Genomic DNA, 17,929 nt, shown 5'->3' with positions numbered 1-17,929 from the left:
CCTAACATCTCTGAGAGAAGGCTCGTTCGAAAGGGTCAATTTCTCTTAGAAAGCACAGAATAATTTGTAGTTCCTATGTAGTAATTATTCGAAGTAACTTATAATAATAAACATTTCTGCTTGATTTTATTTTTTTTAATTGGCCACTCACTTTCTAATAATAACTTTGAAACCCCGTATAGCATTCTAATGAAATTATTCCTTTAAATGTCAGTGTGGGTGCCGTCACATCAGCACAGGCTTCATCACTGTCCTCATTTTTCCAAGCAAATGTTTAGAGCATTAATAATTTGTGTTTAATTTCACCTCTAAAAGCTCCTTCATTTGGCTTCACAGTCAGAGTGAAAAATAATAATTTATATGACTCATCTATCTAGGAGGCATCGTCTGTAACATAAAACGACCTCGAGTTGTGACAAGAGAAGCACTATATAATGTGAGACTGTAATTGCTCATTGAGAAATGAACTAAGCTAAAGGAGGGCAATAACAGTTCATCAGCTGCGCCGTCTAGTTCATTTTGCAATTGCTCCCAGTCCGTGTTTTTCTTTGGATTATGACATAGAGTTAGAGAGATAATTGGCAAGCATTAGATAAGGTAATGGATGGTCCCAGGATGGGGGAAAGTCAAGGCGGTAATTCAGTTTTCTGGGAATCTGCCCATGTCATCGTTTCTGGGGGAAAGGCCTAAGTGGATTATGAACAATAGCAGAGTCCCAGCAGTGACTTCAGCTGCCTGGGAACCCACCCTTCAGCGATGTTCACCTGCTGGTGTTTCTCAGCCTTGGCTCGTAAGACACTTTTTGAACCTTAAGGTGCTAATAAAGCCTTCTCAAGGTTGAATGATGGTATTAGGGAAAATAAAAAAGAGAGGGGAAGCATGTGTTAAAATACAGGAAGAAATACTCAGATTTTAGGCCTTCTGCTCGGTCACCCTTCAACACTGCTGTCCTAGAAGTTTTACTGTTCTCACTGTGTTTTCTTTTATGCTATAACAGCCATACTCTCAGTACAGAAACATGTAAGTAGTACAACAGTATATATGTCTCTGATAAAGGCTTAATGTTGTATCCAATTCCTTTTTATTCTTTTAGCATGTCTTATCATATGTCACACACTATTTGCTTTTGTTTATGTTGATGTAGCAGTATTCATACTTGATGGGAACCAAAGGCAAATTTACATGGTGGTGACTGTTAGGCCAAACACTTGAGAAGGCTTCAAGAACTATCACGCTTAGGTCAACTGAGAACCAACGTATTTATTAAATCAATACAAACTCCTTTTTTCTTATATCCATCTCGATGTGCTCTTATAACAGCTCTCTCTGGGTACTAGATATAAATTGATTTCTCTGTTTATATCCAGGTGTATAGGTCTTTTCTTCAGCAAATAAATTGTACATCCTTTATGAGGAGTTCATCATATGAGGAATAAAACAGTAACATCAAATTAGGAGACTTGAGGTCTTCAAATTCAGACACTTTCTTATAGGTAGATGCTAGTGCTTAATGATAAATGAGTGACTAAAATTACGTTATTTATAGAATATGTTGACTTTGTGATTTCTTATCAAAGGATCATCCAAAGAGTTGTGGTTGAGAGTTGTGTGCATCTATGGTGAGAGGCTTTGAAAAATGAGAAGGATAGAAATTTTAGGAACTGTGAAAATTTTCTTAAGAAAAAAATTGCTCCTCTTGGAAGAAGAATTAACTTATGCACAGAAAAACCAGTGTTCCATGGTAGCAGTAAAACAAAGGGTCAGTAGTTAGGTTCTTTACTTTTTTTTCTTTGCTGCACCTGTCATGTGCAGAAGTTTCCAAGCCAGGGATTGAACCCATGCTACAGCACTGAATGCCAGATCCTTAATCCAGTGCGCCATCAGGGAACTCCAGGTCCTTTGCTTTTAAAGGGAAATAGGTGGAAAGAAAGAGGAGGCTGTGGTAGTAGTGATGATACTTTCATTGTGGCCAGTGTGTATTAAATGTGGGCTATAACCAGGCCTGGCATCATGTATGCGTTGTCTTATATGATCCTTACACAACCTTACCAGGTAGGTATTATGATTATCTCCATTTTAGAGATGAGGAAACCAAGCCCCAAAATGTTTAACTTGGCTGTGTACACAGTTTGTAAATATCAGAGCTGGAATTCGAAGTCACCAATTCTGATTTTAGATTTCAGAACAGTTTCTCTATATGACATTTCTGGGAAAACTCCAGACCCCTGCAATTTTTAGGAAAATAATATAACATGGTCACTAATTTCTGATCTCGAATTTACACTTGGTTTATATATTGGAAGGACTAACAGAAGCAACTTACTGTTGAAGAGCAAATTACACCAGCACATAGTATTCACTGAAATGTACCAACTCCTCTACTGAATTGTAACATCCTTGAGGACAGATACTGCTTTCTCTTTATCTCTGCTTTTCTGTAGTGTAATATTTTAAAATATTTAAGCTTTATTGATGGACAGTGTACACTCTCTACAAAAATCAGCACTTTCGTTATATTCTTAGAACTGTGCGACCATTGCAGCTAATTTTAGCATATTCTCTGTACCCCCCCCCAACAAAAAAACTGTCTACCCATTGGCAGTCACTCTTGATTATTTTTTTAAAAGTAAAGAAAGAAAGCTGCCAAAGATTAGAAGCATTCAGCAGTGGGCCTGCAGAGTCACCTAATTTGTGGAAACTTGATATTCTTCATTAATTATAGCTTTGCATGAAAATAATCATTTTCTTTCACATGCTTTTGAAATTACCTGGTTGAAATCGTTGGCATTAGTTCATTCCATTTTTTTACAAACAATTGCTGTCATTAATTCAGAAAAAGTAGAAAGTATTACCTGTCATAACAGAGAAAGTCTATCTGATAATCCCTTTTTATCACAGAGAGCTTTTAGTACTAGACTATGGCATTACTGATTTGCGGCATTCCTTTCTGAACAAAAATGCCTCAAGATAATCCTCCAAAGTTGATTTTTGATAAGCGTGTATCGAGTGCTGGAGATCCTTATCCTTTATTGCCTGGATGCTGAATGTTTGAAATGAATCAATGACAGCTTGAGAATTTTCATTTTCTGGTTTCTAAGAGAATGCAAGATTCCCTTGAGTTTATATGTGCCAAGGTTCCCTTCCCTGCATCAAAGAGGAAGAATGGTTAATATGCATGTTCAAGTTATTACTTGACTTTCCTGTTCAATGGATTCTGGCCTGATTTACCTCATTATTCTGATTAAGAGGTTATTAGACACAGTTCCCAGGAGCTCAGGTTTGGGATTAAGGGAGTCCTGGGGAGTGGGGGGAGGGGGTGCTCTCCTTTAGGCTCAGTCCCATGAGCACCCCTTTACTTTCTGTGATGAGGACAGGTGATGAAGTGCTCCCCCCACTAGTTTCTCTCTGCACCCAGTGTCATCTCTGTGTGCAGGGCTTTCTCCTGCTCTGTGGCAATAAAATGAATTCAAATCCTGGCTGTGCATTTTTTGTCAAGTCTCCTAACCTCTCTGGACCTGTTTTCTCATCAGTGAGGTGGGGACAATAATAGTAACTACCCAATAGGGTTGCTTTTGTTTATCCGTTTGGTGGATTTGAAAAAATAGAAGTAGGGGACTTGACTGGGTCACCATGCTGTACAGTAGAAAAAAAAAAATTGTATAGGGGAATAACAATTTAAAAAATAAAATAATAATAATGATCTAAAATCTTTCACTCTTTTTTTTAAAGTTACTTTTAAGAGTTCCCATCACGCCTCAGTGGTTAATGAACCCAACTAGTATTCATGAGTATTTGGGTTCGATTCCTGGCCTTGCTCAGTGGGTTAAGGATCTGGTATTGCTGTGAACTGTGGTGTAGATCACACACGAGGCTCAAATCCCATGTTGCTGTGGCTGTGGTGTAGGCCGGCAGCTGTAGCTCTGATTCAACCTCTAGGTTCCCTAGCCTGGGAACCTCCATATGCCTTGGGTGCGACCCTAACAAGACTAAAGACAGACAAATAAATAAATAAGTTATTTTAAAAAATTGAAGTTTAGTTGATTTATGATACTGTATTTGTTTTAGGTATATAGATAGCAAAGTGATTCAGTTTATTCTTTTATTCTTTTTCATATTCTTTTCCATTATAGGTCATTATAAGATGTTGAATACAGTTCGCTGTGCTATACTTAATAGGTCTCTGTTGTATGTTTTATATATAGTAGTGTGTATCTGTTAATCCCAAACTTCAAATTTATTTTTCTCTCCCCACCCCCCACCACCCTGCTGTCCCTTTTGGTAACCCCAGTTTGTTTTCTGTGTCTCTGAGTCTATTTCTGTTTTGTGAATAAGTTCATTTGTATCATTTTTTTTAGATGCCACATATAAGTGATATCATATGACATTTGTCTTTTCCTGTCTGATTAACTTCACTCAATATGATAATCTCTAGGTCCCTCCCTGTTGCTACAAATGGCATTATTTCAATTTTTTTTTTTTTTTTTAATGGCTGAGTAATAGCCTGTGGTGTGTGTGTGTGGGGGGGGGTGTGTACACACGTACTACATCTTCTTGATCCATTCATCTCTAAGTCACTTTGTTTTAAACATAAGCACATTCTCTTAGGAGATAAAATTCTCTTATGCACACAGCCTATCTCTGTGTGCTTACCTCGTGTTCACTGGTGGAATTGGTAATATGAAAGCTTCAAAAGTGCTTTACATCCAGGAAGGAACATGCAGTACATATTCATAGTATAGGACACATTTGGGTGTCTGATGCCATGATTAAGGCACCATAGATAAGTCACTAGTGTTGTGAGTCTATTAAATGCATTTAGGCTGTTGATCAGTATCAGTGTCAGTAAATACATTGTTTACTGTTTTGGAAGTAAATCTCTGTTTTGGGAGTAAGGGGATCTACACACTTGTAGTTGGTCAGGCTTCCTAGAAGAGTATTTACTCGTAGAAAAATGTTTGCAATGGCACATGCTATGAGACTTGTATTTTGAGATGATGAAACGGGGTCTAGGCCATTCCTGAATCTGAGCCAAGGAGTCAGGAGTTATCCCTACAGGGGAAAAGCATAAAGATCACTTAGTTGTTGGACATGTGTTCCTTCTGTTTTTATGTTGAAACGAAACAGAGAAGATTGACATAGTATATGGCAGGTAAACTCCTACCCAGGTGAAGAAGGTTGCGTTAACTGAAGGCCAGAAGTGATGCTGGCTTGACTGTGACACTGTCTTGCAGGAATACTGAATAATATGTAATGCATCTAAATCATATGCAGAGAGATTTTTCTCCTTGAGCGTATCTCTGAGAGTGCTGAAACTCAGATCCCGGTTTCTAAGCTAGCCAAACCCATGGCAACTCCCCCCCCCGCCCCCCGCTTTTGTCTTTTTAGTGCTGAACCCAAGGCATATGGAAGTTCCCAGGCTAGGCGTCGAACTGGAGCTCAACCTGCCAACCTACACCTCGGCTACAGCAATGCTGAGTCCGAGCTGTGTCTGTGAACTACACCACAGCTCACCGCCAACGCCAGGTCCTTAACCTACTGAGCGAGGCCAGAGATTGAACCTTCATCCTTGTGGATACTAGTCGGGTTTGTTACCACTGAGCCACGACGAGAACGCCACATCAACTGCTTTTTTTTTTTTTTTTTTTTTTTTTTTTCTTTTTAAGGCCACGGGTGTGGCATATGGAAGTTCCCAGGCTAGGGGTTGAATCAGAGCCAAGCTGCTGGCCACAGCAACTCAGGATCCAAACTACGTCTGTGATCTACACCATAGCTCACAGCAATGCTGGATCCTTAACCCACTCCATGAGGCCAGGGATCCACCCCTCTTCTCATGGATACTAGTGGGGTTTTGTTACCGCTGAGCCATGACGGGAACCCCCACATCAACTGCTTTTAACTTTCAACTTTCACCTACTTTCTCCCTGCTGGGCACCATAATGGAAGGGGTGTATGCCTTGATACTGGCACAATATCCAGAGGTGTAGATACTTTTAGTATTTCCACTTAAAAATTATCTCCTTTAATTTTTATGATTTTATTTTTCCCATCCTCACCATAGGTGAGGAAACTGAGACTTAAAGAGATTTGAGCAACCTAAATTCTTTGAAGAATCAGGTGATGGAGCTGAACTTGTTTTTTTTCCATCTTTTTTTTTTTTTTTTTTTTTTTTTTTTTTGCCATGTCCACAGTATGCAGAAATTCCTGGGCCAGGGATTGAACCTGAGCCACAGCAGCAATCCAAACCACTGCCATGACAACACTGGATCCTTAATATAGCTGTGCTGCAAGGGAACTCCCAACCTCTGTCCTGGGTTGTCCCAGGTGTTAGAAGCCTAATCCTAGTGGTTCCTAAAACCCAAAACGACTTTAGGGATATTATGAGATGATTTTAGGCCGTGTTCCTTGAAGGTCTATTCCAATACCAAGCAGATGATGTTCTTTACAATTTTTTTTTTTTAATCCTAGTAATGATGTTAGGGAGAAAGGCTCAATTTGGTGCTAATAGGTCTCTAACAACTTCCTAATGTTTGTTAATTTCCCTTTGTAATTAATAAGGGAATGTGGACCTCAGGGTCTCGATAAAAATCAAAGGACTATATTTTTGTTGCATTTATTTTTAGTTACTGTTTATGGCAGGGTGAAACTGATTGTTCATCAGAGGTAATGCTAAATGTTTCCTTTTCTAAAATTTTAGTAAGCAGTAAAATTTACTCTTCGTGGTGTACAGTTCTGCATGTAGGTTTTGAGAAATGCATTGTCCTCCGATCTTGGTCACAATCAGGATCTTGGTCACAAACAGTTCTGTCTTCTCAGCCCCCACCCCTTCCCCTTTTCCCTTGGTCTGTCCATTTGTAGTCAGCCTTAACCACTCACCTGGCAACAACTGGTTTATTCTCCTTCCCTATTATAGTTTTGTCTTTTACAGAATATCACTGAAATGGAATCATACAGTCTGTAGCCTCTTTTTCATTTTTATTTTTTATTTAAGTATTTGATTTGTGTTGTGGTGGTTTTGGGTGTACAGCAGAGTGATTCAAGTATACATACATCCATTCTTTTTCAGATTTTTTGCCCCATAGGTTAATACAGAATATTGAGTAGAGTTCCCCATGCTATACAGTCGGTCCTTGTTGATTATCTCTTTTATACATAGTACTGTGTGTATGTTAATCCTGAACTCTTAGTTTATCCTTCTCCCTACCTTTCCCCTTTGGTTACTATAAGGCTGATTTCAAAGTCTTTGAGTCTGTTTCTGTTTTGTAAGTTCATTTGTATTATTTTTATTAGATTCCACGTATAAGTGATAACATAGGATATATGTCTTTCTCTAATTTACTTCACTTAATATGATAATCTCTAGGTCCATCCATGTTGCTGCAAGTGACATTATTTCATTATTTTTTTATGCCTGAGTAATATTCCATTGTATATATGTACCACATCTTTGTCAGTTCTTCTGTTGATAGATACTTGGGTTGGCTTTTTTTTCCACTTAGCAAAATGTCTTAGAGATTAATCCCTGTTGTTGTGTACATCTGTACTTTTGCTGAGTTCATTGTAGGGATTTACCACAGTTTATCCATTCACTTAAGGGCATTTGGATTGTTCACAGTTTGGGTTGATTATGCATAAAGCTCCTATAAACATTTGAATATAGAATAAATATATTTATCCTGTTTTCTCTAGGATAAATATGTAGGTGTGATCCTTTCTCTAGGATAAATACGTAGAAGTGTGATTTGGGGTCACATGGTAAATGTATGTTTAACTTTTTAACAAACTGCCAAACTCTTCTCCCACTGGCTGTACCATTTTATATCCTTACCAATAATGTATGAGAGTTCTGATTGCTCCATGTTTCTGCCAGCACCTGATATTGTAAGATTTTTCAAAAGAATTCTCTCTAATAAGTATGTGGCTAGCTGTTAAGCATTCCTTTTTACATGGATATATTTGTTTTTTAAACAGCTTTGACTTGAAGGGAAAATATTGCATAAATAGTACTGCTGGGCCTGAGATATGGCAAAAATTCCATGCACAATAAGTCAAGTGAGTGAATTTGGGGAAACAACATCTCTACTCTGCTCCATCAACCAAAGAGTGGATGATATGAGGCTATCGTGGATATCTGCCCAATTTCAACCAATGTAAACCCTTGTTTTATTATAGAAATTTATACTCTTTCCTTAACATGGAGGTAGTTGACTTGCCTATAATTTAGGTTAGATTTGGATCAGCAGGACCCAGATGAATTTCACATCAGGTGATATCACTGAGTATTAACACTTTAATCTTAGTAATGATCACTCTATTAGCAGTCTGGCCTCGAGACCAGTTGGGCAGGTGCTGAGTGATGGCTTGCCTCAAAACCTAATGGTATTGGGAACACATAGCAGAAGGAAATAACTTATTAAATGTGTCTCACCTCTAGGATTTTTTTGTTGTTGTTGCCTTAACTGGGCATTTCAAGAGAACTTGTAGAATAAGCAGAGAGAGCAAATGAGCTGTGAATCCAGTTTCCTTTCAGTAGCTGTAGTTTGTGGTGTTTGATGAGAAGGAAGGTCATTGCCTGATTTCCTCAGCAAGGATCATTCATGTCAGGTACACTGAAAGTTTATGAACCATAAAATGTGCCTCAGAAGCAAGCAGCCACTCAAGCTTTCAGTGGCAGACTTTTGGGGGCATCGATAATTCATACTGAGAAAGTCAGCAGGGCATAGCTCAAATTAATTTATGATCTGGTGGCAAACAAGGCTGGTGGTATTCACTACTCTGGTGCAAATGTTATTAAATAGTAACACTTTTTAAGTGTTTGGGAGTTCTCCTTACGGCTCAGTGGTAACAAACCCAGTTAAGATCCACGAGGACGCAGGTTCAATCCCTGGCCTTGCTCAGTGGGTTAAGGATCCAGCATTACCATGAACTGTGGTGTACGTTGCAAATGCGACTTAAATCCCATATTGCTGTGGCTGTGGTATAGGCTGGCAGCTACAGCTCTAATTCGACCCCTAGACTGAGAACTTCCATATGCTGCAGGTGTGGCCCTAAAAAAAAAAAAAAAAAAAAAAAAAAAAGGACTCTATTTAAGGTGTGAACAGTTTGAGGTTGAAGCAAAATCAGGCAGAAAAATAGTGCCACTTTCTCCACTTTATTTGTAGTATATTCCTGGGAGCCTCTCTCCTTTGGCACATTTTCGCAAGGACTAAGCTAATGAAGATACTTGAGTAGGACACCCAAGAATCCAGACTTTCAAGATTTCTTAAGTAATTACTTTATTCGATGTATAAAATGCCAAAAACAACTACATGCACAATGTTACAGAGAGCTTTAAAGAAACAATTATTTTTTCTCTCCCCATTTCTAAGCCCACCCTCCTGAGGTTACCACTGGTAAAGGTTTATTCCACCCATTTAACTGTTTATTAGCTCATAAAGCACCCATTAAGGGCTTTCTTTTCTATTTTTCAGTAAAATGCAGTGATTTTTTTTGCATTTTATATCACTCAAATCTACATTCCTGATATTCCTCTGAACCTAGTATTCTTTACATAGACAAAAAAAAAAAGTTTCTAAGGGTGAATCTGCCCTATTTCATTTAATCACTCCCTTATTCATAGGCACACCATTTTTTAATTTGTTTATTTTGTAAGATTGCTTTTTTTTTTCTTTTTTGGTCTCTTTTTCAATTTTTATTTTTGCTATAAATGGTGATACCAGAAATATCTGTAAGTTTTTTGTTTGTTTGTTTGTTTGTTTTCCCTAAGAGACCGTAGCCAATAGGAACCTAACAGAATTTTTTTTTTTTTTTTTTTTTTTTTTGGCCGCTCCTTGGAATATGGAGCTCCCAGGCCGCTCCTTGGAATATCAAATCCAAGCCTTAGAGGAGAATCAAACCACAGCCGCAGCAACACCAGATCCTTAACCCATTGTGCTGGGCCAGGGGTTGAACCCGCATTCCAGTGCTCCCAAGACGATGTCTCTGTCGATGCCGCTGTTTCACAGCGGGAGCTCCCCAGAGGTTTTAATACACAGCATAACATGTGATTAGATCATTTATCAAAAGATATAAGAGTTTTTAAAAGGATGAATTTCCTGTGTGAGTACAAGATTCTGCAGTTTGGTCTGTTTCTTTTTTTTATTTTGAGAGCTGGAGGTGCCTTGGGGGCATTGTAGTGAATGTTGTACTGAAAATGCCATCCATGGCATTTGGGTGAACTTCACTCACCAATCTGGTGTCGACCATATGGCCACATGTAGCTATTTAAATATAAAGTAATTAAACTAAGATAAAATTTAAATTCAGTTCCTTTGTCACATTATCAAAAACCACATGTGTACAGATGTTGAACTATAATGAACTATAATGCTGTACACCTGAAATATATATAATTAAAAAAATATTAACCAGATGTATCTAGTGGCTACCATGTTGAGACTCAACCATATGGAACATTTCCATCATGACAGAAAGTTCTAACTTGGACAACAGTGGTTTAGAATGAGGGATGCTAAAGGCAGAGTGTCTACTTTCAAATCACAGCTCAGCCCAGCTTACTTGTTATGTGACCTTGGGAAGGTTACTTCTCCGAGTATCAACTTCCTCATCAGTAAAATGAGTATAATAGCAATCCTTCTGTTTCTTAGAACGATTACATGCAGTGGTATTGATTAAGTGCTAAGGCCTAGCCTAAGGCATAAGTAAACATTCAATAAACAGAAGGTATTATTTTTTTTCCTAGTGTTTGATAATCTCTTTCTCTTTTTTTTCTTCTTATTAAAGGCAAGGAGGTAGGCACTGTGTTTGTTTGTATAAAGCTAATAAATGCAAGATATTGTTGGCCTAATTTCTAGCTAGACCAGCAGAAGGCATCGTCGCAGGCTGTAGAAATCCCTGTTTGTCAGCCTGGTGATTTTTTTTTTTTTTAATATGCTGTCCCTGAGAAACATGATAGAATTTGTTTTACTTCTCTTCTGCCAGGAAGTAACCCTTCTGGCTTTGTTAGAAGCCTGGTTTGTAATAATTGTACCCACCCCAGATGGCTCCTGAAAACCCTTTGAAATGCCATCTGCCAGGCGTGTGTCCAGCAGGCAGCCTGTCATTCTGCTGGAAGAAAAGAGGGGGCGGGGTCCCCTCCCAGGCCCTTTTTCCCCAGCGTCACTGAATGGAGCCTGGTCATGTTGGCCCAGACCCAAGCCGGGTTGCTTAGAGGAGAACTGGGAGGAAACCTCCTGCCAGCCTGCAGAGAGGAAAGGTTTTGTCTGGGTAATAAACCCTGAAGGCTTGGTGGGTGGGGACTTGCCCACCCCCTCCCCCTCTTCCCCTGCTGCGCAAAGGCCATTTGAAGCTTATTTATTTCCAAGGGAAAAATGGGTATCTCCCAGTTTCATTTTTCCTCTCACATGTAGATTTTTCAAGTTCTTGATTACTTTGAATCCTTCCAGGAAATTAAGACCCAGAGGTTATCATTGTCTTTAAAGTAAATCTCACAAATTGGTTCTGAAAACATGGTTGGAAGAAATGGCAAAGATAAGATGGCTTACAGGAGTGGAAAAAAAAAAACAAAAAACGAACCAAACCCAATATTATCTGGTATAGAAGACTTCAAAAACCCAACAAATCGTTTGTTTGGTCTCATTTATCCTAGTTTGAGGAATAATAGGGATGGGAATTGGGGATGGATTTAGGTACTAGAATCTTGGTATGGAGGCCAAGGATGAGACTTGCCACAAAGAACATATTTAGGACAGATTCTTTCACAGCAAGTTTCGAAGTGATTCTATTCTTGCCCTATGCTGGAATTTCCCAATATGATGTAGGCTGTTTGTGTTTTCTGAGTAGCTGGCTGAACAGCTTTTGCACTTGGCTCTGAGACATCACACCCTTCTCTGGCTACTGCCTCTTAGTCTCCTTTGAGACTCTCCCTCCTCTTCTGTTTCTAAAAATTACAAGGTTGTGTGTTCAGCTCAAACTTCTTGGCTGCTTTTTCTACACTCTCTCTCCCTAGATTCTCTCTCTCTCTGTGTCTCTTGGCTTCAAATGCCATTGGTTTACTGATGACTTCCAAGTTCAGGGCCCAACCATCACTTTGATCTTCAAATGTACCAAACCAACTGTCCACAGCTCTCTACACTGAGGTGTCCAATGGGCATCTACAATTTGACATGTTTCAGAAGCAAACCGTTAATTTTTTTCCCCCAAAAGCCATTTCCTCCATGTTTGTGATCTCTATAAATGGCATAGTCAATATGCCCAAGTCAAAGAATAAAATACCAGTCCTTATTTCCTACACACTCCATCTGCTCTATCAACAAGTTGTCTTCCAAATATGGACTGAGTGTGGCCTGATGGGTTGGTGTGCTTTTAACTCCACCTAGAGAGTCTATCCCATGGACTGTCTTCCCATTCTTCCAACTGATCACAGTTTGTCATAGAAATGTGATGGCTTCTTACCACCTCCCTCCTGCTGTTCTTGTCTGTGCCCTGATTTTTTTTCTCACCTGGACGCAGTGATAACCAACTAACTGGTCTTCTTTTTTGTTTGTTGACTTCCGGTTTTCTTTTTTCTATTTTTAAAATTTAATTTTTATTTTATGTTGGAGTATGGTTGATTTACACTGTTGTGTTAGTTTCAGGTGGAGAGCTAACTGGTCTCCTTGCTTCTATTCTTGCCCACCTCCCATCCTACACTGCTGTTCTCTGTCAAGTTCAGTGATCTTTTAAAAATAAATCATGGTGCCATACTGCTGAAAACCCTCTAGGGACTTCCTATCATGCTTAGAATAAAATGTGAAATATTTGCTCTGGGTGGCCTGCGTCATCTGGTCCCTTGCATTCATTTCTCACCTCTTTTCCATTGCTCTGCTGCAATTACTCTGAACTTTTTGCCCTTCCCCTAACATGCTGAACCTATTCCTACTTCAAAGCCCTTGGCCTCCTCTCTTTCATTCCGCCCCCCGCAACCCCATGCTTTTCCCATCACCTTTGCATGGCCCTCAGTTTAAATGACACCTCCTTACCTAGGATTTTCCTAATCACCTATCTAAAGTAGAGAATGGATGTGTATACATGTATAACTGAATCACTTTGTTGTACAGCAGAAATTATCACAAACTTGTGAATCAACTATACTTAAATAAAGCTTAAAAAAAAAAGTAGCTCTCCTACCCCCCGTCTTGCTTCCTTCCTCCAAGACAGTTTCAGATACTTGAAATTATATGCTGCATTCATAGACATATTTATTTTTTATCTTTTATCTTTCATAGTACAATAGAAATTCCATTAGGGTAGGGGTTTGGGCTTATTCAGTGCCTAAATTGGTGCCTGGCAGGTATCTGGGACCTCAGTAAATGATTCTTGAAAAAAAAAGAAACATAATAATGTATGTAATTTTATATATACATATAAAATTAGTATATATAATTTGAAGTATAATATTTTACCAACTCATTTCATTCTAGTAATAACCTAAATTATGGTATCTGAGAGCAGTCATGGAGCTAAGCCTTCTAAAAGTCTTATCTCCTTCAGTATACACAACAGATCTCTAGTGTAGGTAATATAATTGTCCTTATTTCACAGATAAGGAAACTGAGAAGGAACAAAAGCTGAGAAACATGCCTAAGACCACAAGCTGGGCTTGTACGTGGTCATTCCCACTCTGTACACCTGCTCGACAACAGTATGTGGTACTCTTTATGCTTCAGGAGTGTCCATTGTGTGCCTGACATTGGAGATATAAATTTAAATTTTGTGAAGGACCTCAAGGGACTTGTCATCTGCCAGGGGAGCCAGAAATGGAAATGAATTAGGGAACAGTTCAAGAGTAGACTTTGGGACACTACACAAGCAGTAGTATAAAATTTTTCTCTTTACCAGAAAGTCCCAGGGTGCTGGGCATAAGCCAACATTTGCAATATAACTTCCCTGGACACTTTGTAGCTCTTTATAACACTTAGGTTTCAGATATTAAAAAAATTTGGCTTACTTAAAAATGTATTTAGCCTAAGTAAAATATGCAACAAATGTTGAGTTGAGGGTATTTTTGATTCAAGAGAATTCCCTTTCTTTTTTTTTTTTTTTTTTTTTTTTGTCTTTTGTTTTTTTAGAGCCGCAACCCCAGCACATGGAGGTTCCCAGACTAGGGGTCGAATTGGAGCCGTCACCACTGGCCTACACCACAGCCATAGCAACACCAGATCTGAACCACATCTGTGACCTACACCACAGCTCGTGGCAATGCCAGATCCTTAACCCACCGAGTGAGGCCAGGGATTGAACCTGCGTCCTCATGGGTACTAGTCAGATTCATTACCCCTGAGCCACGCCGGGAACTCCTGATTCCAGAGAATTCTGAATATTCACTGTAGTTGTGTGGAAATTCACATAGGCAGGTGATTAAAACTGCACTCTGCCACGAACATTGGAGCCACCGAGTGCATACAGTTGGTTATTGAATTGCTTTGGGGAGATTCAAACTAGGACTAGGGAAAAATCCCTGCTTATCATACCTGGAAGCATTAACCTGAAAGCCTAGTAAAATGAGCCATGTTGATTATGTGCTCTAACTTGAACATAGGAGCAAAAATCATAAAAGTTTGCTCTTTTTTGGTCTCCCCTCACATTTAAAATAGGTTCCTGGCAAGCACTACATAGTTGCTTCTTGGTTTATTTTCTTTTTTAACTTTGTCTAGAAACCACATTCTTTCCACACTTTTGGTTGAGGTTGGGCTAAAATGATAGGCCTGCAGCCCAGCATCTGAGCTGGGTGACTTGAATATTCTAGAGGCTCTGTGTTATTTCTTCATAAGAAGAATTGTTATATTTATTAGTCTTTGAGAAAATGGCTAGATGAATTCAGGGGAGGTATTTTCTAGCAAATGCAGTGTCCTTTTTCTCCACTCAGAACTTATGGGTGGCCTCTTTTTGCCAAACATATTAATTACATGGAAAGCAGCAACATTTTAATCCCTGGGCGGTATCCAGCCACAGATCTTGGGCAATTGAATTTCTCTAGTGATGTGTTTATGCAGTGGGTGTCATTTTCTTCAAAAGGGTTTGTTGCATTGGAAGTTGATGGATGTATTGAGGAGCACAAGAATTTTGAGGCCGGGGATAAAAATATAAACCCCTTAGGCACTGAGCTTAAGGTGGATAACTTTTCAGAATTTACTGGAGTCCTAAAAACTGCTGATTGTGAGTGTTGTCTGTATAAAATCCAGTTCCCCCTTTTCATTCAGTGCAATTTTTCTTTTTTCTTTTTCTTTTTTTCTGTTTTTAATGATATACATTTCCCTGGGTTGCCTAGCTGTGCTGGTTTTCTTTCTTTCTTTTCTTTTTTTTTTTTTTTTTTTTTTTTTTTTTTTGAGAGGCCCAGTGGGGAGGTGGGGGAGGAGAGTGACAGTGCTCTTTTGCTGGAAAGAAGACTTGTCTCGGTAGGTGGTTCTGTCATCTTAGGTACACCAGCTTACTGAACAGGTTATTTTAATTACACCTGGATGGGTCGCTTCCTGTTTCACTAGACTGATGATTTCTTGTCCTTCGTCTTGCTGCAGGCACAACCCGGTCTCCCAGAGAAGGAGAGGTGCCTGGCGTGGACTATAACTTTCTGACTGTGAAGGAGTTCTTGGACCTCGAGCAGAGCGGGACTCTTCTGGAAGTTGGCACCTATGAAGGTGAGCTGATCTGTGTGGCAGCAGTAAGATGCCTGTCTGCTGGGTATTTCAGAGGATCTGGAACCATCTAGGCAAAGGTGTCCTGTGGACTAATGAAATCTGGACATCTGTAGAGAATTGCGTTCCCCTTGATGTGATTAATAATAAGAAAATATGTGGAGTTCCCGTCGTGGCGCAGTGGTTAACGAATCCGACTAGGAACCATGAGGTTTCGGGTTCGGTCCCTGCCCTTGCTCAGTGGGTTAACGATCTGGTGTTGCCATGAGCTGTGGTGTATGTTGCAGACGCGGCTCGGATCCCGCGTTGCTGCGGCTCTGGCGTAGGCCGGCAGCTACAGCTCCAATTGGACCCCTAGCCTGGGAACCTCCATATGCCGTGGGAGCAGCCCAAGATATGGCAAAAAGACAAAAAGACAAAAAAAAAAAAAAAAAAGAAAGAAAATATGTGGAATAAGGCTTCGTCGAGTTCTTTTAAAATAATTTTTTTTGTGCTAAAGTTTTCTCCTTTAATTTATTGACTTAAACGTGTATGTGCGCGCGCGCATATGTGTGTGCATTTGTATTTGTGTGTTTCATATGGGCATGTATGATACTAGAAAGAAGAATAAGAATCATGGTCAGTCATAAAATGTGACTTTACAGGTCGTGTTGTTTTAATCTCCAAGGACTGGAATGTCACCTTAAACTACCAGTCGATACTTAATGTATTTTTGGGGTAGATAATGTGTTTACGTGCTTCATAAAGCAGAATCATTCCAAGATATTTGGGATGTAAATGACTTCATAGATCAATCTTTCACCTGCCTAGCTTCCAGTTCTTCTTTCTCCAGCTATTACAGTTATCAGTTTATGATTACTCTTCTGCAATTGTTTTATGTCAGTACAAACACACATGTGCAGGTGTACACACACTCATGTGTTTTATATGTGTGTTCTGATTTCTCCCCTGTTTTATACAGAAGGCAGTACACATTACATGCTAGTTGGCATCCTGCTGTTTTACATAATAATATGTCTTAGAGGTCTTTGCAGTTTAGTAACAGAGCACTTCTTGCTTTCCTTTTTCAGTGGCTGTACAATCTCTGTATGGATAGACTATATTTATTTAATGAGTTCCCTTTAGGTAGACATTTTTAGTATTTCAAAACAGGGCTGCATTGAACAGATGCTGACTCACAGACTTTGAAAAACTTATGGTCTCCGGAGGAGACAGTTTGGGGGGTGGGGGGATGTGCTTGGGTTGTGGGATGGAAATCCTGTGAAATTGGATTGTGATGATCATTATACAACTATAGATGTGATAAATTCATTGAATAATAATTTAAAAAGCAGGGCTGCATTGAATAACATGGACATAAATTACTTCACAGAGGTGAAAATAAATCTGTAGGATGAGATGTTACAAATTGGGTTGGAAACCCTAAGCCAAATGTGGGGGGAGATTAAACTTGTATTTTCTGAAAACAATATTATAGCCTGATTGCTCTTCTGAATGTTATTATTTGAGACAGAAGGGCACAATATGATACTATTAATAATAAGTAGGTCAAGTTATGTTGCTATGTCTACTTCTTATAAGCTCTCAAAATTCGGATTTATTGGACGATCATGGTGTCATTTTCAAGATTAGACTTAAAAACAAAGGATGAATAGGAAGCGACTATTAGTTTATTAGGTATATTATAGCTTTGATGTGATAGTTGCCCCTGTTCCGGGCAGTGGCTAACAGTTAAGTAATGATTGTGAACCTTGGGGATGCTAATTCTGGTTTGATGTGTTTTTGGAGCATTATCTTTGTGCCCACTGCTCATTTCCAAATTTTGAATAGACGCTGAAGCATGTTTAGGTGTTAATCAAGTTCCCGATTGTGAATTCAGGAAGATTTCCTTAAGAGTATTGCTGATTACTAGCTGTTTTGGTTTCCTTGAGGTATTGGGATGGGACTGGTGGTTGGTGGGCTGGCAGGGGTCTGAAGATGCTGGAATCAAGAATGATTTATTAAGGCTTTGCAATAGGGTGAGGGAAGAGAATGGGGGTTGAGTAAGTGTACCAGGAGCTTCTTCAATGAGTAATTATCTTATAACTGTGAATCTGGTTAAAAAAAAAAAAAATTCCAGTGGCTGAGAAAAGAGCAAGTGTGGATCCTTTTGGTTAAGAAAGTGAATTGTCCTATCTGAACTCAGTTATGGAGCCCTTTAGGGGAGCTTGAGTCCAAAATATATATATATATATATATATATATATATTTTAAGTCCATTT

The 17,929-nt window shown here is 39.1% G+C and overlaps 1 protein-coding gene across 50 annotated transcripts in view; it reads left to right on the top strand.

The window, feature by feature from the left end:
• The window catches only part of MAGI1 (membrane associated guanylate kinase, WW and PDZ domain containing 1), a 674,066-nt gene that overhangs the window by 522,105 nt on the left and 134,032 nt on the right, over positions 1–17,929 (top strand). For all 50 annotated transcript variants that reach the window (XM_021070801.2, XM_084988888.1, XM_021070800.2 and 47 more), the window contains one exon: positions 15,552–15,671. In XM_021070801.2, the coding sequence (XP_020926460.2) occupies positions 15,552–15,671 (120 nt within the window). The remainder of the gene's footprint in view (positions 1–15,551; positions 15,672–17,929) is intronic.

This window comes from Sus scrofa, chromosome 13, assembly GCF_054392235.1.
Source record: "Sus scrofa isolate SSC_HxYL_T2T_F1_AM1 chromosome 13, Sscrofa_HxYL_maternal_Yorkshire_Landrace_v2.0, whole genome shotgun sequence".
Taxonomy (NCBI): domain Eukaryota; kingdom Metazoa; phylum Chordata; class Mammalia; order Artiodactyla; family Suidae; genus Sus; species Sus scrofa.
Note: the sequence above shows the minus strand (reverse complement) of the source record. Positions and strands in the feature narration are given on the sequence as shown.